Genomic DNA, 22,500 nt, shown 5'->3' with positions numbered 1-22,500 from the left:
CTTTCGCGGATTTCGAGAGGAAGTGTATTCCCCCCGGAAACGTTGTTCGCCGACAATGTAGTTTTGTCGAGCACGGAAGACGAGGATGGAGGTTCGGTAGATTTTGACGGCACGGCCTGGGGATGAATAGTAGACGTTTGCCTTTTAGATTTGAATTTTATTTTATCAGCCAATGAAAATAGATAGACATAGTAAACTTACCTCTTTACCTGTACTGATACACCTTTCAATCATACCGATAACCCCCCGATTGACTAGTCCCGCCAAAACCAGTCGAGTACGGCTATCAAGCACTTGCTCCTGAGTAGCCCTATCGCTTTTATCTTTATCATGTTTATCCTGCGCTGCTTTCGGATTTGTCACCACGCCAGACCCGGCCGTCGGGTTGGATTTGGACAATTTTGATTTTGTTTGCTGGGAGAGGTTTCGCGCAGGTAACGGGGCAGAGCCGGATGTAGCAGCGTGTTGCTGTCGAACTCGATTGTATTGCTTGGTAAAATCTAATAATTATCCCATTATATGAGCCTTTCTTCATCTCCACTTGGAGACAGCTTACATACCTCCATTGGCCAGCTCCCAATCCTCATCGTCCACATCCCAATCTCCATCATCCTCCTCCTCGTCCTCTTCACCCGACCCACCAACATCCAACGCGCCGAAATCGAAATCGCCGCCATCCACGTCCTCAAACGGTTCCCCTTCAGACTCTTCTTCGATACTCGATCCAGAATCTTCTTCAGGTGCTTCAGCCTCCACTCCTTTGTCGGCGTTTGGCTCAAGGCCTCCGATTGGTGTTGAAACAGTATTGACCGGGTCTTCTGAAGCTTGGTCGATATAGCCGAGATCTGGCCGTCTAGACATTTTGATGCTAAAGTTTGTTGCGGTGATGGAAAGCTGTAAACTACAAGGCGGTTGAACTTGGGGAATAAATTGGACGACAGAATATGATGGTTATGAGGACTCGAGGATTTCCAAACGGTCCGTCACAGAGAATTAAGCCGGTGGAGGCTCCCCCGCCCAAAATCTTGCAACCGGACATCACCGCTAAGGAAAACAACCACATTACATAATAATTCACGGGTACCAGCCGACGGCCGGTTATGTTGGTGGCGAGTGTGACGTTGCAAGGTAATAAACCATCAAGCATCATTTCATTCTTCTTATCTAAAATTGAATTTGGAAGGGTGGAGGGGATGATCGTCAATTCAGGCCACAAGATTCCCAGAAAGAGGGCCGAAAAGGATGAACGTGATACTTGATTGGAACCAAAAATGACGTTGGCAGCAGAAAGAAATGAAGCACCGCCCATCGCTTTTGGGAAATGACATCATCAGCATAATAAAGTCAATTTAAAACATTTACACTACTCTGGAACTCTGGAATTGGATCGTTAGTCCCCGCGGTGCTGCAGTGTCGTCAGTCGTCAGGTGCCAGGTGCAAGCCGCAGGTGCCTTGACTTCACGGGACATGCAGGCCCTGCCGGGTCTCCACCCCTATATATACCTCAGAGATCCGTCCGCCTCCCCTAGTAAGACTCAATACATCAAACGTCTAATATCTAAAGATCATCACACTTTCTAATAGCGCCATCTAACAACCAACATGTCTCCTCTGCCTGAAATTCTTTTCGACGTCGCTCGTAACCCAATCTTGGCCGGTATGTGCACTCTCTTGTGCATTGTTTAAAGTCCATTAGAGACTCATCCACTGGTTTTAATAGTCGGCCTTCCGATTGGTTTGGGTGTTGCCAGCGGTTTTGTTACCGGACAGAGCTCTAGGAGCAATTGGTTTACTGTGGGCACCATTTGAATAAGTATGCTTTTGGCCTCATTGCTAACTAAAGTAGACCATGACACCTCCTCCCGGTAACCCCCCCAAGGAAGTCTTCGGTCCAGTAAGTTTTCGCCGGTAAAGGAATCATGGGAAATTCCTCAAGTTCATTCTTTAGGTGTGGACTGTCCTTTACGGACTCATGGGCTACGCTTCGCACCTTACTGTCAAGGCCTTTGACAACGCTGTGACTCCCTCTGGGACGTGAGTAATTCTTGGTAATATCGCCATCTCGCCATTTTCGCTGAATATTCGGATCATAGTGCCCAGGCGGACCAGGCCCTTCAGTTGTATTACGCTCAGCTGGGTCTCAACCTCATCTGGTCACCCATCTTCTTCGGTTTCAAGCAGAAGGAAATCGCTCTTGGAAACCTTCTCGCCCTCACCGGGACTGTGGCCGCAATGACTGTAAGTGCTATAAAGTAGATGTCTTTACTTTTGCATAACCAGCTGACGATCTTCCTTAGGTTAAGATGCACGATCTCTACACACCATTCAGCACCACCTGGTTCTTGGCTCCTTACTGTGCTTGGCTCGGTTACGGTAAGTTTATTCAACATCTTTGAAATGAGGCCACAAGCTAAATTTGCGCATTGATAGCCACCTACCTCAACGCTGGCTACATCTTCTTCAACCGGTAAGTGACAGTTGATTCGAACAACTATAGCACGCCGCTTACATTGTTTCGTATCTAGTGACAGCAGGCATTAAACTCCCAGCTTCTTGTGGAATCCATTTAATTCTTCATGAACCGCACCAGGCGTCTGAGAGTGTAGCAATCTTGTACTGTGTATGGGGTGTGTATTCATTACATAGTAGTAAGGCGTGGAAATAAGATAAGAAGAAATGCAACAGTTCCTTCACTGGGTCTAATTATTTGCCTCGGCCGTGATATCCGGTGATATGCGCCCCTCCTCAGGAGGAGTTATACCGGGAGGATGGAAGCATGCTGTCCGTTAAATTGTGAACTTCATTTGCATTTCAGCTACCGACGATGATGGACCATAACGTGACTACTGTACAAGTACTCTCCTTCCTCAAAAGCGATGACGCGATGCACTTATTAGTATTATTGTAATACCGGCTTTTCGGCTTACTCCGGGGACGTCTGAATGATGATGATTATTGAATCAAGCAGCGGCGGCACAAGGTCAACACTCGCTCACCATCCTTTCATCGTTCAACCGGCATTCCCTTCCATCACACAAGCTATCTCGCCCCATCTATTCATTTTCTGCCATCCCGCCAACACAGTAAGGCAGAATGCCGAACAAGATGGGCGTCACCACAATGGTGGCCGGTATGTTCTTGACTGGCTGCGCCAATAGTCTCTTGTGAGTGTTAATGCCACACAAGCAAATTGTGTGTTGATTGACGACTTAGGTCAAAGTATCAAGACATGGAATGTGTCGAGAATTGTGGAAAACATGCCGACGGACCGCGATTGAATTTTGAACAACCAGTACGTGTCACCTTGTCTCACAGTGGTGGGCACCCACTGATGTGGTGCATTATAGGTATGGCAAACCCTCAAGTAAGCTCCACTTACTGGTCATGTTTAATACGTGAGCTGACACACCGCTCAGTATGTTTATAGGTGAATTTATGTGCGGTATTCCACTTTTATGGGCGTATTATAAGAACCGCAGCGCTACGAAGACAAGACCAGAGGAATACTTGCCGGTGGCAACAGATGAAATGGAGACCGAAGAGGAGGAACATCCACTGGGTCACCATCATGATCAAGGACAGCTGTTGAGTGGCTGGAGGATGTGTTGGCTATGGTTCCCCGCTTTTTTCGACAGTGAGTCTTCTATTCCATGCGACGAAGGGATATACTAAGGATTTGTTAGTTTGCGGTACAACCCTCATGAACGTTGGTCTCATCCTCACTCCTGTATCAATCTTTCAAATGTCCCGAGGCGCTCTGGTCCTCTGGGTAGGCGTTCTCTCCGTCATATTCTTGCGACGACACCTGTGGCTTTACCAATGGGCTTCACTTATCATTGTGACATTTGGCGTATGCCTGGTGGGATTATCAGGCAGTCTGACCAAGAAGGCATTGAGCGATCCGGTGGAGCTGCTTGTCACTGCCATGGAACGTCCTGTTGATGATCCGGCTCGTGTGGCTATCGGTGTGATGCTCATTCTTTTCGCTCAAATCTTCACGGCTAGTCAGTATGTGAGTAAACTTTTGCTCATTCCATTAAGGTGCGCTGAAACTTATGCTGGAATCTAGGTGGTGGAAGAGAAAATCATGTCACGGTACAAAGTCGAGCCTCTGGTAAGTCTCTTATAGGGCGGACTCAATATTAAAACAGAATTGACACCAGATCAGAAAGCTGTTACATTAGAGGGGTTTTTTGGGCTTACCACCACCCTCGTTGCAATGCCCTTCCTTCACCTCTTTCTGCGCCATCGCTCGCCCTACTTTGATATTCCCAGAGGCTGGCATCAAATTGTCTCTACTCCCACCGTCTTTTGGTCCTGCTTCGCCATCATGTTCTCCATTGGATCCTTTAACTTTTTCGGCCTGAGCGTTACACACTGTGTCAGCGCAACGACCCGAAGTACCGTGGACACTTGCAGAACTCTTGGTATCTGGATTGTCAGTCTTGGGTTAGGCTGGGAAGCCCTAGTTTGGCCGGAATCCATCCTCCAAATTGTTGGGTTCGCTTTGCTAGTGTAGGTCCTCCCCAAGGCGTCTCTCTGCATTCATTGTTGTATCTGCTGATGCAACTTAAAGTTACGGGACCTTTGTTTTCAACGGTCTCGTCAAACCACTCATCTTCCCTCCTCCATCGAGCGTCCATCTTCCTCACGAGCCCGAGCTGGAGGAAACCGGCGAAGTACCCGCTGCGGGTGCTCAAGGGAGGTCTGGATACGATGTGATACCAGATGAAGAGCGTTGTTGACAAGTTATATGCTCGTGCTCTTCTGTACTCGTTTGTGTCTCGAGTCAGGAGTATACCATTGTTTCCAGTTCCATTCTAAGCATGCATGTTCATTCTGATATACTAGTACACTCAAGTCTGCTAAGATATACAACATTTCCACTGCTGACTCCCGTTCCCATCAACGATTCATATTCGTCCTCAAATCGCCGTGCTTCATGGTCAAAACCTGATCCCCTCAAATAACATCCGCATGTTCGAGGCACCAAGGCGTCACGCTATTCCGTCCTGAGGAGTTGAAATATTTCCATAGGAGTATGGCACGTCCTGGTGAATGAATCGAAGAGGAAAAATAGGAGTCAGATTAGATTCAATGCGATGAATTCTTGGAATAAGCTGATGCCTGCGCATCGTACTGTTGTTTGGCCAATAAACTCTACCGAGTTTGTCGACGCCAATAGAGCGCAGTTGATCAAATTAAAAGTTGAGAGTAATGGAAACATCGGGAGAGTAATGGGTAAAAAGGGTTTTACTGCAGTTTATAAGTGAACCAAGGTATTTCGAGTTTGAGTCTCACTAACTTGTTGATACGTCGCGCTACTACTGCTGAACAAGCGATCGGCCTCGGTGACTTCGAGCTTTCTCTTATGTGTGTGTGCCGTTGGAGGTTTTAAATAATTGTCGAATCCCTAGCCATGGATAGGAGTCGCAGATTAGCATAGGTGGAGAAGACAGGTACAAAATGAACAATTGAAGATGAACCACAAACCCACCTTGATAATATTTCCACCCGAAGCTGCCGTCTCATCCAGATAACTTCCTTCAAAATTGTATATACTGTTTTCCAACGTTACCTACATAGATAAATCGTACAGTCAGTCGTCTTGAACAGCAGAAACGATATGATAGTCAGGCATACTAAAGTGGATTCGATAGCCTTCTTCTTCTTTAATGCAGCTTCGAGCTCGGCCATAGCTGCTGTCTGTGCCTTTTTAGCATCGGCTGGAGGTCCAGATGTGCTCATCGTGCTGATGCCTTAAGAGTATCAAGAGCTGTCCAATTGAAGATAGTACCAGAAGAGAAGAATTCAACGAAAAGGCGACCGCTATTACTACTACTACGTCCAGCAGAGTGAAGTGCTATATTACGTAAGTAACAACGACAGATTCATTTTACTTGCGTAAAAATATCTTAAATACGGCCCCTTCTCTGAAGTGGGGATGGCCCTATGCCACGTATGTCACTGTACTATTATATATATAATAACCGCTACCTACTTACGTCTGTTCGGACAGGCATCCTCTCAACTTCTTCCTTTAAAAGTTTCATCTATTAACGTATTACGTCGCAATGATAAGAAAGTTTTGGTGGCTTGTACACTCATAAGGTAACTAAATTTTGCTAGGAACTCAAAAAGTCTCCCAGGGCCGAAAAACGTTGCGGGCTCGCTTATACTACTTACACCGACTTGCCATGGGTCTAGCTGCTAGTCTTTTGCGTGATTGCCGTCTTTCAAGAACCCACTTCAACATCATCTCTGGACAATGACGACAGAGTGATTTCATGTTCCCTACTCGAAGTACTGACCCCATGTCTTCTTAAATTTGCATCGACCAATCAGCATCTTGCTGCGAGTCTTAAGGATCGAAGTTTAGTTGCGTCAAGACAACACCTCGAGTGGTATCCAATGGTGTTCATCGTCAACATGATCTGGTACAGTCATGCCCAAGTGATGCGAATGAAAGTTGAGATGGCGTGATTTATTACAAAGTCCGCTGCATCAGGCTCAATGAACAACACCCAGCGATTGATCATTTGGTGCAATACTGTCCGAGCCTCCGGGTTTCATGTATCTTGTTTCTTTACAACCATTGCCTAGAGAAAGATCGAGGCAATATCTATGTTCCGCATCCATAACACTTATATTCTTACAAGACTCCGATGTAGAAGTTGGAAAAGGAGAACGGAAACACACATCTAATTTTACTGCCGGTCGGCAGCGATGGCAGCCTCATCCGTCGTCTCCTCTTCTTGCGCCAGGTCGACCACATCATCTTCTTGCTTGCTTGATGCCGCCTTTTCGATGCTAGCAGAAGCAAGACTGACACGGGGTGAGTGTCGGAGGTTGGCGGGATTGGTCCTCCGAAGGGGTCGGAGAAGACGTCGACGAGCCACCTAGGAGGGAAATTAGCATTATCATGATTGAACGTCTGCAACCGACTTGCCATGACGGGAACGGAAGACTTTTGGACGAGATAGTGCGAAGTGGAACCCAAGAGGATACTAGAGAAGTGTTAGTAAAAATTACTGCTAGGGTTCTAGAGCGTACCCTTGAAGTTTACCCAACCCTCGAGAACCAACGATTACCATAGTAGGCTCCAAAAAGTCAATCAAATCTGGATGGTGTCAGTTTCGCCAATAGCCCAAAAAAAAGTGAAAAAAAGCCTTACCAATAAGCATATGACGAGCATTTTTTGCGTGCAAGAACTGACATGTCACAGTGATCTGCAAACGTGTCCTCGATAGCAATCCAGTTACTTGCTTCACAAGAAGCAAGGTGGTCGTCTGACGCTCTTTCTGGATCCTCATCTTTTGAGCCCTATCGGACTCTGACCAAGATTTCGGGTCGACTATTTCGTTGCATTAGCTACATGACGAGGAAAACGAACTGTAGTGCACTCACGTTTATTCTCATCTTCCTTGACCGAGATGAGAAAGATCTCGTCACCATCCCTCGCTACAGTCCCAATAGCCCATTCCACAGCGTATCTACTCTCTTCACTCAAATCACTAAGCACCACATACCTTCTCATCCTCTTGCCACTCTCTTCCAAGGCCTCATCGGGGTCACCTTGAGTGAGGGCGATTGTACACCTGTCACGGGCAAAAGTGGGCCGAGAAGTTTCGAGACGCAAACCCGTTTTGACATTCTTATTCTTCTTTCCTCGAGTTTGGCCGGAAGGGGCAGCAAAGAGAGACGCAGGCGGGACGACGACGTTGGGACCTTCGCCCAGTACGTCTTGCTCCACTTCTTCGCCGTAAAAGTCGAGCTGGCTACAATTATCGGTATCATTTCTTGCGGCATCGGGATCGTCCGTTGGTCCTCTACCTCCCATCCCTGCCGCGTCACCTTCGAAGAATACCGCGTTGGCTTCCGTGTTCTTCTCTGTTTCCTCATCAAAGATGACTTCGCCGTCCTCATCAATGATATCCACTTCGTCAAGGTCTACACCTGAACCCTCCTCCTCAGTCTCCCCCTCAGGCTCAGTCTCCCCTTCGGAAGCTGACTCGTCCTCATATGCCAAAGCTTGAGGCCGGAATTTTTTAGCACCTCCCACGCTCTCACCGTCGCTCTCTGCATAGTTATCCTTATCCTTCTTCAAAGCTCCAACTTCAGGACTCGTATCTCTGGCTCGAGCCTGATCACGAGCTCGTCTCGCGCGAAAAAAGGGCGAGGGTGCACGGTTCTTGGATGAACTCTTGCTGGCACCGCCTACGGGCTTGGAAGTCTGGAGGAAAGATGCTTTCATTTCGGTAGCTTCTTTTGGCGATGGTTCGACGATTTTTTCGGGCGATTTAGGGGGGTTGGGTGTGACGCTACTGCTGCTACCAATAGCTGCTGCTCGCAAACCAAGAGCGGCGAGAGCGCTCGGGGTTTTCTTCATTTCGCTGGAACCCGGGCTGGAAGAGCTGCCAGGCTTGCCGCCGCGGTCAATAGCTCCAAGGATGAGATGGGAAACCTGGTCGTCCAACGATAACAAGGCCATCGGTGGGTTAGATTTTGAAGGAGGATAGGTATTGGATGGAAGGGGTGGAGGAACAGTCTGCGTCAGCTCATTTTCATTTTCTGGTATTAGAACGCATTTGGAACTCGATTTCTTCTGCCTCCGTCCTCTCTCTTTCTCGTCCTCGTTAGCATCCACATTCTTGAGAGCAAGACCTTGGTCCTCTCCAACCGTAGCACTATCAAGCTTTTTGCGCCGTCCACCCCATAGCGTTAGAGATCCCAATGATGGGGAATTTTTTTTGCTAGGTGGTACTTTGGACACATTGCTCTCAAGCGTAGTGGCCTCAGAGGCATTGGAAGAGAACCTTCTGAGTGAGGCCAAGGACGGACGTCGAGAGGACGAGCTAGGTTCCTCAGGAGACTGAATTTGTTCTGGTTTGTTGCTCACCTACAAAATGGTGGTCAGCTTTCAAAGCCGGAAAAGTGATAAGGGATCAAGGGGCAAGCGTTATCCAAGTCTGAGCCGAAATCCGCTAATAATGCCCGAATCCGATGAGGATGGGCGAAGATCAACTAAACCATGGGGCAAAACATGCTGGAGTTGATGTTTCATCACATCTTAACAACTCTTGGAAACTCAACCACTTTTGCTGTACCATAAGATGGTTTCGATGTCCCAATCAGGCGCCTCGAATCCTACAAACCGCCTTCAAGTCCATTGTTTTCGTCATAAAGGAACCGGGATGGCATAAACAGACTTGGAAAAATGCTTGCCCTTTGTATACATAGCACTTACCTCGTCTTTGCCCGCTGCGCCGCTTAGGGCTTTTAGACGAGAGACGGGGTTTGAGAGGGAGACAGGGAGTGAGAATGAGCGGTGTAAAGGGGCCATGGGAACGGGCGCAGGGCAAGGAAGAGGTGGCGAAGGGAAGAGTTGAAGGCGTCGAAGAGGAGAGTCGTTGAGGAAAAACAGAGAACAGTCAGCAGCCGTTCATCTGTTTATGAACGTGCAACGAGGCATCCTTTCGCAAGGTACCGCAGAGCACAGCCATATACACTCACCGTAGTCAGCGGCTTTCGAAATATCATTTTTTGTTTTCTAAATTTCCAGATAAAATGTTAGCACATTACTACACTCCTCTTAATCCATGGAAGAGGCTTCTCTCGCGTGACAACATTTACCCGCCCACACTCACAGATAATGCAAAGTATGCGGTCCGTTCAGAGATCCCGAGTGCCTTTAGCTGCTCAATCAGTTCGGGCTTTGGTTTGGTTGACATCTAGCGGTCGTTTCTTGCAGCTGAGTGGGTTGTGGGTCGATCTGGTCAGTGTGGATGGATAGACAGAATCGAAATGTCGTAGGCACCGGCGGTGGAAGCGGTAAGCGCCTGGGCGGTGGAGGGACGGTTCATCCCGGATATGGTTCGCTCCGCCGTGCCGCCTACCGTATAATTCGCTACGTATGCTTTTTTTTTTCTTCTCCGTGGGTGTCACCTTCTCGTCCGTCGTCAGGCATCTCTTCAGCCAGTTCTGCATAGAGAGATATGATAAGCAAACGCCTTCAATACTAGCGCATCCCAACGGTACGTACGACTGCTGAATTATAATGTATATATGTAGCTTTTGGCCGTGCTACACGGGCCTCGTCGGCGTGAGACCCAATTACGGTTGCTGCATACTGACCAGCTTTCACAAACTCAACGATGAAGAATCACATGAACACTATATCAAATCATACAATCCCACAAAAATACACAACCAGATGCGACACACAAGGTGCATAATCAATGCACGCATACCCACGACCACATCATCTTCATCGATAAATTGAGAATTAAAGGGGAGAAGAAGCAGCCCGTGCCCGTCCCTTTAGATCGTCTTCTCTGCCTCAAGGACCGTAGTATTTTAATGATTCATGGGGTAACAAAGCGTAAAAGTCTATTGTGAGCGCATTCTTCACCTGCGGTCTGGGACGATTATGGGCGCTTTGGGTATATATGTAAGCAAAGGAAGATGCCGTTTCACGATATTTGTAGCTGTTTGTTGATGGATCGCTTTTATCGTGATGGTCCTTTGTGGGAAGCAAACGTCCTTCGTCCTTCTTCTTTCGTTTTCGGGCTCTCCCCTACCGGCTAAGGATCCTTTCGTCTCCCAGGGACCTTTTTATGGCCTTTGACTATTGATTGTGTGGATCGAATTTGCAGTGAGTGTTGTCCACTGTCCGCTGATCATTCGGCATTCGGTGATGTCTCATTCCTCTGATTATTGAATGGTCGTACCTTTCCATCTTTGGCCTCTCAAGGCAGAGGCCTGACTCTTGGAATGATCCTGATTCACAAGCATATATATCGAAAATGAATCCAATGACAGACGAGACGTTGATCTTACATCTCAATCACTTCTCAGTTCTCTTATTTGCACAGAGGTCTGCTATTGACGCCTCTACCTTACCATTCATAGCTCTTTGCTTTCTTCCAAGACGACATTCTCACCATGGCGACAACAAACGACACGAGTATGTCCTTAGTTTCTGTCCTCGGCGCATCGGTCAGTCATTTCTTCGCATTTCTACTGAGCCTTTCCCCGGCATATTGCTGATTCATTTGCGAAATGAAGGCATTAATCATCTCTGTCCACCATACATATAAATTTGATAAGTGCAAATGCCTCCTACCAAAGAAGAAAGAGTGGTTCAGAGTTCTTTTGACCGTGAGCTATCATCTGTCAATGGTAGCAGCATTCCAAAGGAAGTCACGATGCTAATCAAAATACAGTGGATGCTAATGTCATCCACCTGCTGTCTTTTTACCTGGGGGGCTGGATGGTGTTACATAAAATATAAACTGGGATGGATATATACAGAAGAATATGGAGCTATACCGTATCCGACGGAAATGTTTAGTCAAAAATATGTCAACTTCAGCACTGTCTTCACAATCATATTCAACGGTAGGCACTCGAACAAGCGTTTGACCACCTAAACGCTCTATTGATGACGGTTTTCATCAGTCGCTTTCAGTCTTCAGACTTCGCTGAATGCTGAGGAAGGCCTTTACTGGTACCACCTCATGCGAGCTGTGCGACAACCCAGTTCCGCTCGTTCTTGGCTCAATTCATCTTTCTTCTACGCCTGGATCGTGATCAGTATCGTTTCAACAGCACTTCAGAGTGGTATCGCATGGATTCATAGAGGAAAATTGAACATGAACCGGCAGATGGCTACGGTTATGGCTGTTGATGGTATTATCGAGTTCGCGTGAGTATCATATTAGAGCTTCCGTATGGTCGTGCTGTTCCTGAATGACGACCATAGGGTTTTATGCGCTGCTTCCGTGGTTATCTGGAAGTTCCCAGATTTTTTGGATAACGTCGTAAGTCCATCCCATCGAAATATTCGACACAAAATCTGATCCGAACGTAGAAAGCTTCAGGTGCCGGACCAGAAGTCAGATCTCGACTTCACTTTTATCATGGTAATCCATCTTCTCCCACGTATCGATATCTGCTCATTCCACTCAAAGAGGCGAACAAGATCCGAACTTTCTTCCGATTCTTATATTCGTCAGGAATGATCATTCTTGGCATTGACGGGTTGACTGCGAGGCAGTTGATTGCGAGAAGTCCGTGAGCAGACATTCATTACCTTCAACTACGTGCCAAAGCTGACTGGTAACTTGCTATTCTACAGTCTTGCAAGCGGTGAGCAAATTTCCAAAGTAACTCTCTCGTTGTCATCTGTGCTTATTTAATCCAACAGACCTTCTGTCCCAAATGTTATTCGGATCCTTCTTTTTCATGCTCATTATCTCCGTCATACTCTACCTCCCTCGAAACTGGTCCCCAGAAGGCAGCCAGCGTAACAACATCATGGTTGGCGCTCAGCGCAATGCGATCAATAACGAGCACGCTCAGCTCGCAAGTGGGGTAGCTCTCATGTCTTTACTTCGCGAAGGAGGACAGTGGGATAATGATGAGATGCCCACCAAGGATATGCAGGGTGAACACCCATACAATCTTAATGACCCCAAGATGTATAGCTCTGAAGAACCTCTAACTTCGAAGGAAATGAATTGGGAGTTGAAGAGAGATTCGGGCTTGGGTGTTCCCAATGTAGTAAGCACATTCCTTCTATTCGCAAAGTCGTGAGTCAGAGACTAATATGCTATGTTACCAGTTGGAGAACTTCACTTCACCTATTGCTGTCCAAGTCAAAGAGAACAACATACCAACCGAGATCCGAATCCGTGTCGAGCAGGAAGTACACGAAGACCGAGGAGAAAGTTATGTGTAATAATTGGGAAGCGGGTGGCCCTGCTATATAACTATTAAACATTATCCGATTTGTAGCAACTGTAACATAACTTAAATGGACCCTTTTTTGCGTGACCTTGTCAGGATGCAACGTTTCGACCACCATCATTCAACTCATGAGCGCCACACCACGCACATCTTGTCTTACTCTTACTTATCCTTTTTTGCGATTTGATTTCGTTCTCATTGGTTACGTATGGGTGCTGTCTGTTATGAGATAAGGCATATCTAAATACTACATAACTATTTCTTCGAGGCCGGAATTGGCAGCTGAATCAAAGAAAGAAATGAAACCAACAGAGACTAAAACGTGAGATGTAAGAAGAAGAGTAACCGAAGGCGGAAGCAGACTCGTCGACGAGCCGGCTTCCCGGCTAAATTGTGCTGGGTCGCGTGGCTTCGGCATTGGCCGTTACGGTATCATCACCTCCACTTCTTCCTCTGCCTTCGACATCATCTGTCGTTTGCCCTGCCGGAATGATATGCGACCTCTGTGACAGAAGATGGCGCCATCGACCTAGTCCGATGCAATTGCACAGGGTCTGGTGACCATCTGGCTTCTTTGAATAAAGATCGGAGAAACACACACATGTCTTAAATGTATCCGGTTGACAAGCATTTGACGGTATATATGCAACGCGGTTTGTCCTCGCTCATTCGATTCATCTATCCGTATCTGCAATCAGGCATCTCCGTGTGCATATACGCTCTTCAAACTTAACTGACATATTCTTGCCCTCTTCACATTATCTCCATAGGTTCATATCCACTCGATTGCACCATGTCCTATCACCAGTTCGCTACGCGAGCTATCCACATCGGCTCAGAACCTGACCCTTCGACTGGTGCTGTGGTTCCTAGTCTCAGTGTTGCCACGACTTTCAAGCAGGATGGTATCAATAAGACTCGAGTGAGTTCTTTGCGTATATTTCATGTCAAGCTTCAGAGCCTTCCGTCAAACTGACCGGGAACGGTGGATGATAGGGATTTGACTACTCTCGAAGCGGAAACCCAACTCGCTCCTCCCTCGAGCAGCTTTTAACCTCTTTAGAGACCGCCCCTCTGTCTGATGCCCAAGGAGAGAGCTTTGTGTTCTCTTCAGGATCGGCGGCTACAGCCGCAATAGCTCATTGGGTGACTCTGACCAAGAAGGAAGGGGGAGCCGGGGGAGCCGATGGTAATGGTGGTGGTGGACACATTCTGGCTGTCAATGATGTTGTGAGTAATTTTCATTGGGGAGTGCTCCTGACGAATTGACCAACAAACGCAGTATGGTGGAACCGCCAGATATTTCTCTCGAGTGGCTCGCCCTACCGGGCTCGATATCACCTATCTGGATATGATAGAAGCTGGTGAAGAAGGTATCAGAGCTGCCATCCGTCCAGATACCAGGGTGGGTGGAAATTGAAGAGTGACATGTCTAGTATGCACTAACTTTCTTCATTTTACAGCTCGTCTGGCTGGAAATTCCGACCAATCCAACTCTGTTGGTCCACCCTCTCCCATTGATATCCTCTATCGTCAAGAGCCTTCCTGAGGAACATCGTCCTTTGATTCTAGTCGACACTACTTTCTTGTCATCTTTCAACTTCACCCCACTTGTTGGCGCCAACCCCGAGTCCACGCCGCTGGCCGACATTGCCTATTCATCCCTGTCCAAGTATTCGTCAGGTCATTCCGATATCATTCTGGGCTCCGTCACTGTTTCACCTCAAACAGCTCGTTTTCGACCAGAGTTAATAAAAGCTTTGCGATTCCTTCAAAATTCAATGGGTGCATGTCCTTCCCCTTATGACTGTCATCTCATGATTCGAAGTCTCAAGACCCTTAGCACTCGGATGATCAAGCACGGTGTAAATGCCCTCAGAATCGCTGCGTTCTTAGACAATCAACCTCAAGTCAGTGAAGTGCGTTATCCTGGATACAAGGAAGACCGAGGTTTCTCGCAGATCAGGCCTTTATTGTCAGAGAACCTGAAAAGAGAGTTAGAATTCTTAGGTTGGGAATTCCCTTGGGCTGCACCATCTGCCGGGGAGACTAAAAACCTCAAAGAAAACTCGCTTGCGTACGTTCGTACCCTGGGCATCCCCTTCGGGGGCGTTGTGACTTTTACTCTGAAAGATGGAACTCTCGAGCAAGCCGAGAAATTCTGCACTTCTCTGAACGTCATCAGCTTAGCTGAGAGTTTGGGAGGGGTTGAGAGTTTGATTGAAGTGCCATTGGGAATGACGCATGCGGTGAGTAGCAAGAACGCTTGATTGGCACGGTCAAAGGGACGGCACGGTCAAAGGACTAATCACGTCGTGTAGTCAATACCCAAAGAAAGTCTTGAAAAACTGGGTATCACAGCCAGCCTCGTGCGTTTCTCCGTGGGGATTGAAGATTATGAGGATTTGATCGAGGATCTACAAACAGGCTTTGCAGCTATCAAGCAATAGTAGACATGTTTTCGATTGAGATATAGTGGTATGCGGTAGAAATGTGCTACTTTCAATTCGTGCATATTTCATTCGAATTCTGTCGGCTGTGTGATATCGCGAAGCTATGCGCTGTCATGGCATATTTATTCATTCATGAACATGAATCCCAATGTCAAGGCAAACGTCAAGGCGGCAGCTGTGCCGTTTGTCATCTTTCTCTCGCCTATTTGGTAGAGGAGGGAACGTAACCCCCTTGATATGGTTTCAAGAAGTATGTAATATGTATACTTTGAATACTGAGAAGGATGCAATACAGAAGTACGAAACAGCGACGCGTTGGCCGGCATTAGTACATAGTGACGGACGGGAACGCGCAAGTGGAGGCAGAAGAATATCAAGAGCTCATGAACCCGAAGGAGAGACAGTACCGTACGTAAGAGTGATAAAACGGCGGCGACGACCGTCATTTTTTCCCGGAAGTAAAAATTCGAAACTCCGTGAAACTCCGTCAGATTGTGGCAAATGGAGCACCGCTGCTTTGAGGTTTGAGCCGCCAAATCAATTTATCCCCTCTTTCTCTTTCCTCATCCCTCAAAAGGCCGTAGCCCTATACTCACAATGGTTAGTCTTCATTCCGCCCCGTACCCGACACCGTTCGACAATTCGATACGCACAGAAGACATGGAGAACGAGCGAGTGATGGGGAGCTGACAGTGCAAACAATAGGTTCGATACGCCTCTGCCCACATCGCCGCGAGCAACCCCGAGAAGTGTGCGTTGAGCTTTAGATTGGTGGTCATGGAGAAGGATGAGGCTGATGGATGCTATAGTCGCCAAGGCCCGAGGCGAGTACCTCCGGACTCACTTCAAGAACATGCGAGAGGTGGCCGCTGCCCTTTCTGGTGAGTTTTGGTTAAAATCGGGATCTCATCAAAAACATCATACTGAGTGGGTTTTAAAGGCATGAACTTGAAGAAGGCGTACACCTACCTCGCCGACGTTCAGGACCACAAGCAGGTTATTCCTTTCCGACGGTTCGCTGGCGGTACTGGCCGAGCTTCTCAGGCCAAGCAGTTCAAGACTACCAAGGGTGTGTAGAGGTGTTGACTTTCATTGCTTGGGGCGTTTCTTACACTCGCTGCAGGTCGATGGCCCGAGAAGTCTGTCAAGTTCATCCTCCGTCTCCTCAAGAACGCCGAGTCCAACGCCGACGCTAAGGACCTCGATGTCGAGGAGTTGATCATCAAGAACATTGTTGTTCAGCAGGCCCCCAAGACCAGGAGGAGGACTTACCGTGCCCACGGTCGAATGTGCGTTTTTCGACAGAATCGAGTGGAAAATGAAGATCAATGAGGAGACTGATATTGGGATTTAGCAACCCTTACCAGGGCCACCCCTGCCACATCGAGATCATCCTTTCCGTCCCTTCCTCTGAAGTCCCCCGCGCCAAGGACCTCGACACCACCTCCTCTAAGAAGGCCGAGACCATCGCCGCTATCGAAGCTTAAATAGCATATATGTAGGGCTATGTGTGTATGATGGATGGCATTCTTTTCGAAACGGCATGATATTGATTGGGCTGGGGGCTGGTGCATTGTTGTTTTTTATCTCACGACAGCGTGCGTGAACATGATCGAATTCCTCAGGGAATTCGGTTTTGTTCATGTTACATATCTCGAGACGGTGAAGCGAAGATGTGGGGAGCTAGCCGGAAAGAATATGACCACTGACGCAAGATAATTGAACCTAAAAATGTTGCATGACTAAAGTAATAACATATAGCAATTCATCGAGCATTACCGTATTGTTGAAATATTTGCATAGCAGTAACTACGTTCGCAACGTGCCTTCAACGACGTACGAGCTTGACACTTGCCGTAATAATATCAGATCGTTTTACCGTTATGTGCGTGATTGAAGTTTCTCCCGGATATTTTACGTAATATGGGACCTAAATACACACTTATTTCGATGTGTGGGAGACTGCTGAGCTGTCCGATTCACGCATGATGCAAAAAAACGAACGATTTGACATTTACAGTCGGTGATCGCGTCCACGCTTCGCGACATTTAGGTTCTTTTTGACATCCATGCTACTTTCCAAGAACTCCAGTGAGAGCAGATTGTGGCATTCTTGCGCGACCAAAGGAATCAGAGCTAAAGGGAAGTTAGGCTGGATGATAATCGTGCAGCATAGGGGATCTTGTGGAGTCAGAAGATGTTGTATTTCAGAGTATTGCGAATATGGTTGGTAGCAAGCGATTGCCGACAATTGAGTGGTTTGCATGCAAATGCCTGAAAAGATGCTCTAGGAAAAAAAAATTAACGTCCCTCGACAACATCGTACTTCTTGCCTCTGATACCCCATGTTCCCCAGTTGGTTTTAACGCCGACCCTGACATCCCATTCTGCAATCTCCCACTTCAAACTACCGAAAGGGTTCACACCAGGGGTAAGAACCAATTCGAACTCATCCGTGACACCCTCAATCGGTTCGATAGGCCCTGTTGGGAGGCTGACGTAGTCGGGGAACTCTCTAACAGGAGAACCGGGTGAAGAGGCGGAAGGAGGATTGGTACCGAAAAGGGCAGAGACATCACGTTGGAGATCGAGGGGAGAGAAGGCAGTGAAGAAGAATGGGCATTTAGTTTCAAGGATGAGTTGAAGTGGGCGACGCCATGTTGTCTGAGCTTGGACGAGGGTTTCTGGTGGGGCATAAGGAACTTCAGATTCGATTCCTGCGGGGGTATCGTTATGCTCCTCTGCCTTCAAAGGCTCCTCGCTTCCGTCAAGGAGGACTTGACCCTTACCGCCCCTGGTGATCTTTTCCAACAATGGCTGGTGGGGGAAACCGAAACCGGGGGAGAACGCAAAGAAGACATCGGTATAAGGGTCAAATGGTCCAAGCTGTTCGTGAATCTGCTCGTATGACGCTTGGACGGAAGTCAAAGACAAGCGAGTGTTGCAGTTGAGGGTGTAGCTGGGAACTCCCCATCCACCGTCTTGGGAGAAGGAATAAGTGGGCTTAGCACGTTCGGTGGCGTTCACAAGGGGCAAGCCGACTTCAGGGCCAATAAAGTAGATTTGGAATGTAGTGCGGGGGAAAAGGTAGCAGAGTTGTGCCCAAAGGTGGGGAGGGAGGGTAGACTCGGCACGGGCACCAAGGAGGAAGAGACGGAAAGGAGGCTGAGGCTTCTCTTCAACGGCGTTTTCAACAGTGGCACCAGGAGGGAGATGGAGAACAGAGTGGAGCGCTGCGACGACGAGTCAGCACAAAGTTGGTCGGGTTTTGGAGGTAATTACCTACCAGCCATGCTTCTTCTTCCCTGTCGAGTGACACGGCCGTTACCAGAAGTGAAAGGACCATTCTGGTGAAGAATACCTGCGATAGTCATAGGGTAGGTAAGAATCTTGGACACGTGACGGACTGAACGGTCGGAGTCGATGGAGGGGAAACCTCGAGTGAAAAAGAGAGTATCCCAAGAAGCAAAGTTAACTGCAGATTCGTACGGTTGCTCCTCTACATATTGATCAGCTTATTCAGATCAATGGGCTATTACAAGACTAACCAGGCATGTTCTCAAACTCAACCATCGGTCTACCACTCCTCAAGTCATGTTCGTCCTCGTTAACCTCTCTCAACCTTCCACAGTACTCTTTATGCTCCTCTTTACCCTCTTCCCATCTTTCTTGGTTTTTATGTGTAGGCCATCCACAATCAGGACAATCATACGCCGGTCTCACACGCTCGTGGTGCTTTTCGAACGAAGTCGGACACAAAGACACCGATTTTATCCGGTCGGCCTTTTCACGGAGAGCTGGAAACGGCGATTCGGAAAGAGGATGGAAAAGATCGTCTTGTGAGAGAAGAGGTGCCTGAGGAGCTGCAGGTGCCGGGTTTTTTTTTTTGAAAATGGAAAAGAACGGACGGGCTTGGATGTGAGAATGAGGAAGAGCGACAGGTCGGCAAGTGGGAGCGACGGAAAGCGAGGGAATGAGGCGGGAGGAGGCGATGCGGGTTCGTCTCAGAGATGTGGCTGTGATTGTACGCATTTTGGGTAAGGGTAAAGTAAAGAAATGATTAGTAGAAGCTTGCACGACAGGCGAAGTGAGCAAGATTTCAAGAGAGGGCGGACGTGAACGGAACGCAGAGAAATCCCAAATAATAATGTGGAGGTAACTCGATTATCCCGAACTAAAATTCACTGCGCATCATTATCTTGAGTGTACCAGTACATCAATTTTCTCGTGCATTCATGTATACATGGAACGGTGACTGCGTCTGCGAGACCGTCAACATATAATATGGACAAGCTAATAATTGATCTGATGCAGTAAGGATTACACTTCCAGACTCTAGGCTTTACATCTAGTACCTATATAATTATTATATATGCTTTTACAATCTAATGATACATTCAAGTCGTAGTCTCCCACCAACTTAAAGCATATTTATGGCCCCACATTGATCTGTTGGGCTCCATCACACAAGTATAAAAACTATGTGAAGATAAGTTTTCTTGGGACACTTTGACTTGTGCGAGGCGATTCGGCTTTACGTTTCAAACTTTGACCGGCTCCAGAGGTCAACAACGGTTTCCCTTGAGTTTCATCTGGTGCCAGCTCTCGGGGTCTCAATTCAGCCAAAGGTTTAGGAAGAGCGATTGGTGGTGTGGGTGGTGGATAGGAAGTGAAAAATGAATGTAAAAGTGCCTTGATCTCCGTTAGCCTCCATGTGCCAACATACAAGCAAAACTCACTTTCTTCGCAGAAGGTCTCTGGGCTGGATCAAATCTCAAAAGTTCTCGAGCAAGATCTTGGCCTTCTCTTCCTATGGATGATATCATGTTCCACCAAGGATTTTTAGGGAATGATCCAACTTCATGGTAGTCGGGAAGTTTTGTATATCCCTACGGAAAGTGTTTAACTGATAGGAAAGTGATAGACAGAGGTAGACTCACAGGCCAATCCTGCTCGGTAGGTGTCCCCATGGCATGGAAAGTCTTCTTTAATTGATCTATGTCGGTCTCGCCAGCAAGGAACGGCACTCGTAGAATGAGCTCAACAAAAATAGTTCCCATCGACCATATATCGACTGTAGGAGAGTAGTACCGAGAACCAAAGAGGAGCTCTGGAGGACGGTACCATCTGGGGCCACGTTAGATAGTATCAAGAAATAACTATCAAAGAAAACATACCGGGTGATAACCTGACAGGTCATTTTGTTTCCGGCGTCTCCAAATTCTCTAGCAAGACCGAAATCCGCAATTTTGAGTTCACCGTTAGCGGCGATCAATAAGTTGTTCGGCTTCAAATCCTGATTCCGCGAGTCAACAACTGGCGAAGTGGTCCCAAAATGACAGTGATCCATAACTCACCCGGTGAAGCACTCCATTCCTATGAATGTATTCCAATCCCCTTAAGGACATTGCCATCCAGCTTTTGATATCCGCATTTTGGAAAATCAGGGCCTTGTCCCGGATAACCGCTTCCAAATCTGTATCAAGGAATTCCAGCACCAGATTGATGTTTTGCTTGACTGAGAAAACGTCTAGTAACTGGGTCGGATGAGCATGGTCATGTATATCGTGCCATAATCATGTTGACCATGTTCAAACGTACAGAGATAATATTTGGGTGTTTTAACTCTTGAAGAAATTTCACTTCTCGTAAAGCTGTCATATCTAGTCCATGTTTCATTTCTCCTACTTTAATCTTCTTGATAGCAACTTAATTATTGTTAGTTCAAGCTGTGAGGCATATAAGGCATCACGATCACCTTTTCTGCCAGTCGCTTTCTCTGTGCCTGTAAACGAGTGAGTGTCAACGATAAGCTAGCCACATATGCACTTTATGGCACTCACCTTTATAAACATTGGCGAAAGTTCCTTCACCGATTTTTATACCCTTGTCCCCTTGATGGAATCTGGTTAGGCATTATACGACCACACTCGTCTTGTCGACAGCTTACATCTGTTAGCACGTTGGCTGTTTTCTTGACTGGCCAAATCCATGTTATAAGTTGTCGAGGAGATTCACAAATATGACGATATAATGCTATATTCAAGATTTATTGTCAACTGTCATCTAGAAGGAAGATGTAGATCATAACTAAGCGAGAGCGAACACAGAAACAACGAACTCACACCTTACGCTTTCATAGGCCGCCCAAACGAGTGCTATAACTCTTACGATGACTAGCAACGGACTTTGAAGCTCAGCAAGTAAACCTTTGTGTGGCTGCGGCTCTGATCTGATGAGTCAGGCCGTGCGATCCCAGCAAATGAATGAATGAAGACAATACTTCTTTGCGCGACAGCAATGGTACTATGCAAGATTAGAAGTTACAAGGCTCCGACCAGTGAACAAGGTTACGTAATATAAATACAGACGCAGATTGTTGGGTCACTTGGTCGTTCGTCTCACCTCCTATATCTATGGCGGAGAAACAGTAGAGATCCTAGATAATAGTCCATACCCCATATCTTGCAACAGAGAACTCGAAAAACTCTCATTGAGATCAGTCAACACAGATTTTAAATCATTTCGACCTGGCCTGTTTATCGTAGTAGCATTATGCAACGAACGCGTCACTAAATATGAACCGATGCCTTGATCGCCCCTTGCCTTGACGTTTCACGATATACAATAACCGTCTATGATCCGACAATGCTTATCTATAGCAAGACTCATCCCTCGTATAATGCAGTCAGCATACAGAAGAAACTGCTACATGTCCTCCATTATATAGATAATGTTCTGTGGCCTTGTGGCACCGAGTCAGAAATAATCATGTATGGCAACCCTCATCTACTGACTTATCGCTTGATTACTTCAGGTATTGATACAGGTCCCTCGGCAGTCGCGGCTATTCCCGAGGTGAGGTAGCCGACGTATGGCATGAGAGAGTAATGTAATGTCAAGTTGGCGTAGGGGATGTCTCTGATGAGGACATGAGTACACGGTCCCATGCCATCAGATATCATTAGACTTACTTGAATGTCCCCGAAGGATTTCTCCAGATATACTTGTTCTTTCCATCTTCAACCCTGACATTTCCTCTTCCTTTTTTCCTGTTGCTCTTCGGCAATTCTCTTCCCACCGCTCTTATATCTCTTGTATCCGCTCGGGTGACGATACGATCCCAGAGAACTACCTCATGAGCATTCCCCGTACTTTCCTCTTCGTATATGGCAGTGAGATAAAGGAAAAGCTGCTTGGTATTGTAGGAGTTGAGCAGTTCATTGAGATTTGTTCGGACGTCAAACCGTAAAGAAGCGATGTCTTCCTGCTTAGCGCCCCATCTATTCAGCCGACC

The 22,500-nt window shown here is 47.1% G+C and overlaps 12 protein-coding genes across 15 annotated transcripts in view; 6 read left to right on the top strand and 6 right to left on the bottom strand.

Moving 5' to 3' along the window:
- CNN01790 (response to unfolded-protein, putative) overlaps nt 1-240 on the top strand; it is a 2,980-nt gene extending 2,740 nt beyond the window's left edge. The window contains exon 7 of the mRNA XM_024658409.1: nt 1-240. This exon is cut by the window's left edge and continues 301 nt beyond it. The gene's annotated coding sequence lies outside the window, so the exon portion shown is untranslated.
- Nucleotides 1-948, bottom strand: part of CNN01780 (extragenic suppressor of bimD6 mutation, putative) — a 2,669-nt gene extending 1,721 nt beyond the window's left edge. Inside the window, exons 1-3 of the mRNA XM_568680.2 lie at nt 561-948; nt 202-500; nt 1-141 (exon numbers count right to left, since the gene is read on the bottom strand). The exon at nt 1-141 is cut by the window's left edge and continues 131 nt beyond it. Of these exons, the coding sequence (XP_568680.1) occupies nt 1-141; nt 202-500; nt 561-861 (741 nt within the window). The 5' untranslated portion in view covers nt 862-948. The remainder of the gene's footprint in view (nt 142-201; nt 501-560) is intronic.
- A 416-nt stretch (nt 949-1,364) lies between these two features.
- Nucleotides 1,365-2,700, top strand: CNN01770 (conserved hypothetical protein). Its single transcript, XM_568678.2, has 8 exons — nt 1,365-1,657; nt 1,721-1,794; nt 1,847-1,894; nt 1,949-2,034; nt 2,094-2,238; nt 2,298-2,373; nt 2,431-2,467; nt 2,526-2,700. Exons 1-8 carry the CDS (start codon nt 1,603-1,605, stop codon nt 2,539-2,541), a joined length of 537 nt encoding a protein of 178 aa, XP_568678.1. The 5' UTR covers nt 1,365-1,602; the 3' UTR covers nt 2,542-2,700.
- A 271-nt stretch (nt 2,701-2,971) lies between these two features.
- Nucleotides 2,972-4,844, top strand: CNN01760 (conserved hypothetical protein). Its single transcript, XM_568676.2, has 8 exons — nt 2,972-3,164; nt 3,214-3,292; nt 3,348-3,364; nt 3,417-3,634; nt 3,684-4,012; nt 4,070-4,114; nt 4,169-4,515; nt 4,577-4,844. Exons 1-8 carry the CDS (start codon nt 3,094-3,096, stop codon nt 4,743-4,745), a joined length of 1,275 nt encoding a protein of 424 aa, XP_568676.1. The 5' UTR covers nt 2,972-3,093; the 3' UTR covers nt 4,746-4,844.
- On the bottom strand, nt 4,813-5,826 carry CNN01755 (hypothetical protein). 2 transcript variants are annotated; one of them, XM_024658898.1, is made up of 4 exons: nt 5,644-5,826; nt 5,498-5,578; nt 5,306-5,413; nt 4,813-5,256 (listed from the first exon to the last, which is right to left on the bottom strand). In XM_024658898.1, exons 1-4 carry the CDS (start codon nt 5,746-5,748, stop codon nt 5,254-5,256), a joined length of 297 nt encoding a protein of 98 aa, XP_024514711.1. In that variant the 5' UTR covers nt 5,749-5,826; the 3' UTR covers nt 4,813-5,253. The 2 variants fall into 2 exon arrangements, with proteins under 2 accessions (XP_024514711.1, XP_024514710.1); XM_024658897.1 differs by having other exon boundaries at nt 4,813-5,160.
- A 661-nt stretch (nt 5,827-6,487) lies between these two features.
- CNN01750 (conserved hypothetical protein) lies at nt 6,488-9,770 on the bottom strand. 2 transcript variants are annotated; one of them, XM_568674.1, is made up of 8 exons: nt 9,648-9,770; nt 9,514-9,550; nt 9,248-9,276; nt 7,408-8,464; nt 7,175-7,354; nt 7,054-7,120; nt 6,950-7,007; nt 6,488-6,899 (listed from the first exon to the last, which is right to left on the bottom strand). In XM_568674.1, exons 1-8 carry the CDS (start codon nt 9,729-9,731, stop codon nt 6,708-6,710), a joined length of 1,704 nt encoding a protein of 567 aa, XP_568674.1. In that variant the 5' UTR covers nt 9,732-9,770; the 3' UTR covers nt 6,488-6,707. The 2 variants fall into 2 exon arrangements, with proteins under 2 accessions (XP_568674.1, XP_568673.1); XM_568673.1 differs by lacking the exons at nt 9,514-9,550; nt 9,648-9,770 and having other exon boundaries at nt 7,408-8,899; nt 9,248-9,390.
- Nucleotides 9,771-9,951: 181 nt separating this feature from the next.
- CNN01740 (expressed protein) lies at nt 9,952-12,861 on the top strand. Its single transcript, XM_024658408.1, has 12 exons — nt 9,952-10,034; nt 10,161-10,450; nt 10,535-10,998; nt 11,068-11,160; nt 11,226-11,400; nt 11,461-11,707; nt 11,765-11,822; nt 11,873-11,924; nt 11,973-12,075; nt 12,140-12,150; nt 12,209-12,564; nt 12,626-12,861. Exons 3-12 carry the CDS (start codon nt 10,945-10,947, stop codon nt 12,740-12,742), a joined length of 1,266 nt encoding a protein of 421 aa, XP_024514082.1. The 5' UTR covers nt 9,952-10,034; nt 10,161-10,450; nt 10,535-10,944; the 3' UTR covers nt 12,743-12,861.
- A 584-nt stretch (nt 12,862-13,445) lies between these two features.
- On the top strand, nt 13,446-15,508 carry CNN01730 (cystathionine gamma-lyase, putative). Its single transcript, XM_568668.2, has 5 exons — nt 13,446-13,672; nt 13,747-13,980; nt 14,033-14,155; nt 14,214-14,999; nt 15,072-15,508. The coding sequence occupies exons 1-5, from the start codon at nt 13,544-13,546 to the stop codon at nt 15,198-15,200; spliced, it is 1,401 nt and encodes a 466-aa protein (XP_568668.1). The 5' UTR covers nt 13,446-13,543; the 3' UTR covers nt 15,201-15,508.
- Nucleotides 15,509-15,712: 204 nt separating this feature from the next.
- CNN01720 (60s ribosomal protein l17, putative) lies at nt 15,713-16,748 on the top strand. The gene is made up of 6 exons (XM_568654.2): nt 15,713-15,803; nt 15,909-15,954; nt 16,013-16,084; nt 16,144-16,272; nt 16,327-16,492; nt 16,558-16,748. The coding sequence occupies exons 1-6, from the start codon at nt 15,801-15,803 to the stop codon at nt 16,688-16,690; spliced, it is 549 nt and encodes a 182-aa protein (XP_568654.1). The 5' UTR covers nt 15,713-15,800; the 3' UTR covers nt 16,691-16,748.
- Nucleotides 16,749-17,454: 706 nt separating this feature from the next.
- Nucleotides 17,455-19,298, bottom strand: CNN01710 (mRNA processing-related protein, putative). Its single transcript, XM_568697.2, has 3 exons — nt 18,752-19,298; nt 18,490-18,702; nt 17,455-18,436 (listed from the first exon to the last, which is right to left on the bottom strand). Exons 1-3 carry the CDS (start codon nt 19,233-19,235, stop codon nt 17,505-17,507), a joined length of 1,629 nt encoding a protein of 542 aa, XP_568697.1. The 5' UTR covers nt 19,236-19,298; the 3' UTR covers nt 17,455-17,504.
- A 210-nt stretch (nt 19,299-19,508) lies between these two features.
- CNN01700 (cyclin-dependent protein kinase, putative) lies at nt 19,509-21,487 on the bottom strand. Of its 2 annotated transcripts, none has more exons than XM_568695.2 (10): nt 21,329-21,487; nt 21,154-21,239; nt 21,047-21,097; nt 20,962-20,988; nt 20,805-20,911; nt 20,561-20,740; nt 20,381-20,499; nt 20,144-20,330; nt 19,943-20,092; nt 19,509-19,895 (listed from the first exon to the last, which is right to left on the bottom strand). In XM_568695.2, the coding sequence occupies exons 2-10, from the start codon at nt 21,194-21,196 to the stop codon at nt 19,683-19,685; spliced, it is 1,077 nt and encodes a 358-aa protein (XP_568695.1). In that variant the 5' UTR covers nt 21,197-21,239; nt 21,329-21,487; the 3' UTR covers nt 19,509-19,682. The 2 variants fall into 2 exon arrangements, with proteins under 2 accessions (XP_568695.1, XP_568694.1); XM_568694.2 differs by having other exon boundaries at nt 21,154-21,182; nt 21,336-21,487.
- Nucleotides 21,488-21,736: 249 nt separating this feature from the next.
- CNN01690 (signal peptidase, putative) overlaps nt 21,737-22,500 on the bottom strand; it is a 1,055-nt gene continuing 291 nt past the window's right edge. The window contains exons 2-4 of the mRNA XM_024658407.1: nt 22,178-22,500; nt 22,001-22,124; nt 21,737-21,948 (exon numbers count right to left, since the gene is read on the bottom strand). The exon at nt 22,178-22,500 is cut by the window's right edge and continues 7 nt beyond it. Of these exons, the coding sequence (XP_024514078.1) occupies nt 22,001-22,124; nt 22,178-22,500 (447 nt within the window). The 3' untranslated portion in view covers nt 21,737-21,948. The remainder of the gene's footprint in view (nt 21,949-22,000; nt 22,125-22,177) is intronic.

This window comes from Cryptococcus neoformans, assembly GCF_000091045.1.
Source record: "Cryptococcus neoformans var. neoformans JEC21 chromosome 14 sequence".
Taxonomy (NCBI): domain Eukaryota; kingdom Fungi; phylum Basidiomycota; class Tremellomycetes; order Tremellales; family Cryptococcaceae; genus Cryptococcus; species Cryptococcus deneoformans.
Note: the sequence above shows the minus strand (reverse complement) of the source record. Positions and strands in the feature narration are given on the sequence as shown.

What these genes read in the sequence shown, in the direction of transcription:
- CNN01740 (XM_024658408.1), top strand. Translation starts at nt 10,945, where the DNA reads ATGGCGACAACAAACGACACGAGTATGTCCTTAGTTTCTGTCCTCGGC. An exon ending in CTTCACAATCATATTCAACG is followed by an intron (nt 11,401 to 11,460) that starts GTAGGCACTCGA and finishes GGTTTTCATCAG; the next exon opens with TCGCTTTCAGTCTTCAGACT. An exon ending in CAGATTTTTTGGATAACGTC is followed by an intron (nt 11,823 to 11,872) that starts GTAAGTCCATCC and finishes ATCCGAACGTAG; the next exon opens with AAAGCTTCAGGTGCCGGACC.
- CNN01750 (XM_568673.1), bottom strand. Translation starts at nt 9,343, where the DNA reads ATGGCCCCTTTACACCGCTCATTCTCACTCCCTGTCTCCCTCTCAAAC. An exon ending in GCGCAGCGGGCAAAGACGAG is followed by an intron (nt 8,900 to 9,247) that starts GTAAGTGCTATG and finishes ACCATTTTGTAG; the next exon opens with GTGAGCAACAAACCAGAACA. An exon ending in AGTCTTCCGTTCCCGTCATG is followed by an intron (nt 6,900 to 6,949) that starts GCAAGTCGGTTG and finishes TTTCCCTCCTAG; the next exon opens with GTGGCTCGTCGACGTCTTCT.
- CNN01730 (XM_568668.2), top strand. Translation starts at nt 13,544, where the DNA reads ATGTCCTATCACCAGTTCGCTACGCGAGCTATCCACATCGGCTCAGAA. An exon ending in ATGGTATCAATAAGACTCGA is followed by an intron (nt 13,673 to 13,746) that starts GTGAGTTCTTTG and finishes GGTGGATGATAG; the next exon opens with GGATTTGACTACTCTCGAAG. An exon ending in TTCTGGCTGTCAATGATGTT is followed by an intron (nt 13,981 to 14,032) that starts GTGAGTAATTTT and finishes CAACAAACGCAG; the next exon opens with TATGGTGGAACCGCCAGATA.
- CNN01760 (XM_568676.2), top strand. Translation starts at nt 3,094, where the DNA reads ATGCCGAACAAGATGGGCGTCACCACAATGGTGGCCGGTATGTTCTTG. An exon ending in GTTCCCCGCTTTTTTCGACA is followed by an intron (nt 3,635 to 3,683) that starts GTGAGTCTTCTA and finishes AGGATTTGTTAG; the next exon opens with TTTGCGGTACAACCCTCATG. An exon ending in GTTGGGTTCGCTTTGCTAGT is followed by an intron (nt 4,516 to 4,576) that starts GTAGGTCCTCCC and finishes TGCAACTTAAAG; the next exon opens with TTACGGGACCTTTGTTTTCA.
- CNN01755 (XM_024658897.1), bottom strand. Translation starts at nt 5,748, where the DNA reads ATGAGCACATCTGGACCTCCAGCCGATGCTAAAAAGGCACAGACAGCA. An exon ending in CGGGTGGAAATATTATCAAG is followed by an intron (nt 5,414 to 5,497) that starts GTGGGTTTGTGG and finishes ATCCATGGCTAG; the next exon opens with GGATTCGACAATTATTTAAA. An exon ending in GTAGCGCGACGTATCAACAA is followed by an intron (nt 5,161 to 5,305) that starts GTTAGTGAGACT and finishes CAAACTCGGTAG; the next exon opens with AGTTTATTGGCCAAACAACA.
- CNN01700 (XM_568695.2), bottom strand. Translation starts at nt 21,196, where the DNA reads ATGGATTTGGCCAGTCAAGAAAACAGCCAACGTGCTAACAGAT. An exon ending in ACCTGTCAGGTTATCACCCG is followed by an intron (nt 20,331 to 20,380) that starts GTATGTTTTCTT and finishes ACGTGGCCCCAG; the next exon opens with ATGGTACCGTCCTCCAGAGC. An exon ending in AGAGACCTTCTGCGAAGAAA is followed by an intron (nt 19,896 to 19,942) that starts GTGAGTTTTGCT and finishes ACGGAGATCAAG; the next exon opens with GCACTTTTACATTCATTTTT.
- CNN01720 (XM_568654.2), top strand. An exon ending in GCAGTTCAAGACTACCAAGG is followed by an intron (nt 16,273 to 16,326) that starts GTGTGTAGAGGT and finishes CACTCGCTGCAG; the next exon opens with GTCGATGGCCCGAGAAGTCT. An exon ending in TACCGTGCCCACGGTCGAAT is followed by an intron (nt 16,493 to 16,557) that starts GTGCGTTTTTCG and finishes ATTGGGATTTAG; the next exon opens with CAACCCTTACCAGGGCCACC.
- CNN01710 (XM_568697.2), bottom strand. Translation starts at nt 19,235, where the DNA reads ATGCGTACAATCACAGCCACATCTCTGAGACGAACCCGCATCGCCTCC. An exon ending in TGAGTTTGAGAACATGCCTG is followed by an intron (nt 18,703 to 18,751) that starts GTTAGTCTTGTA and finishes ATCAATATGTAG; the next exon opens with AGGAGCAACCGTACGAATCT. An exon ending in GGGAAGAAGAAGCATGGCTG is followed by an intron (nt 18,437 to 18,489) that starts GTAGGTAATTAC and finishes TCGTCGTCGCAG; the next exon opens with CGCTCCACTCTGTTCTCCAT.
- CNN01770 (XM_568678.2), top strand. Translation starts at nt 1,603, where the DNA reads ATGTCTCCTCTGCCTGAAATTCTTTTCGACGTCGCTCGTAACCCAATC. An exon ending in CTAGGAGCAATTGGTTTACT is followed by an intron (nt 1,795 to 1,846) that starts GTGGGCACCATT and finishes TAACTAAAGTAG; the next exon opens with ACCATGACACCTCCTCCCGG. An exon ending in GGACTGTGGCCGCAATGACT is followed by an intron (nt 2,239 to 2,297) that starts GTAAGTGCTATA and finishes GATCTTCCTTAG; the next exon opens with GTTAAGATGCACGATCTCTA.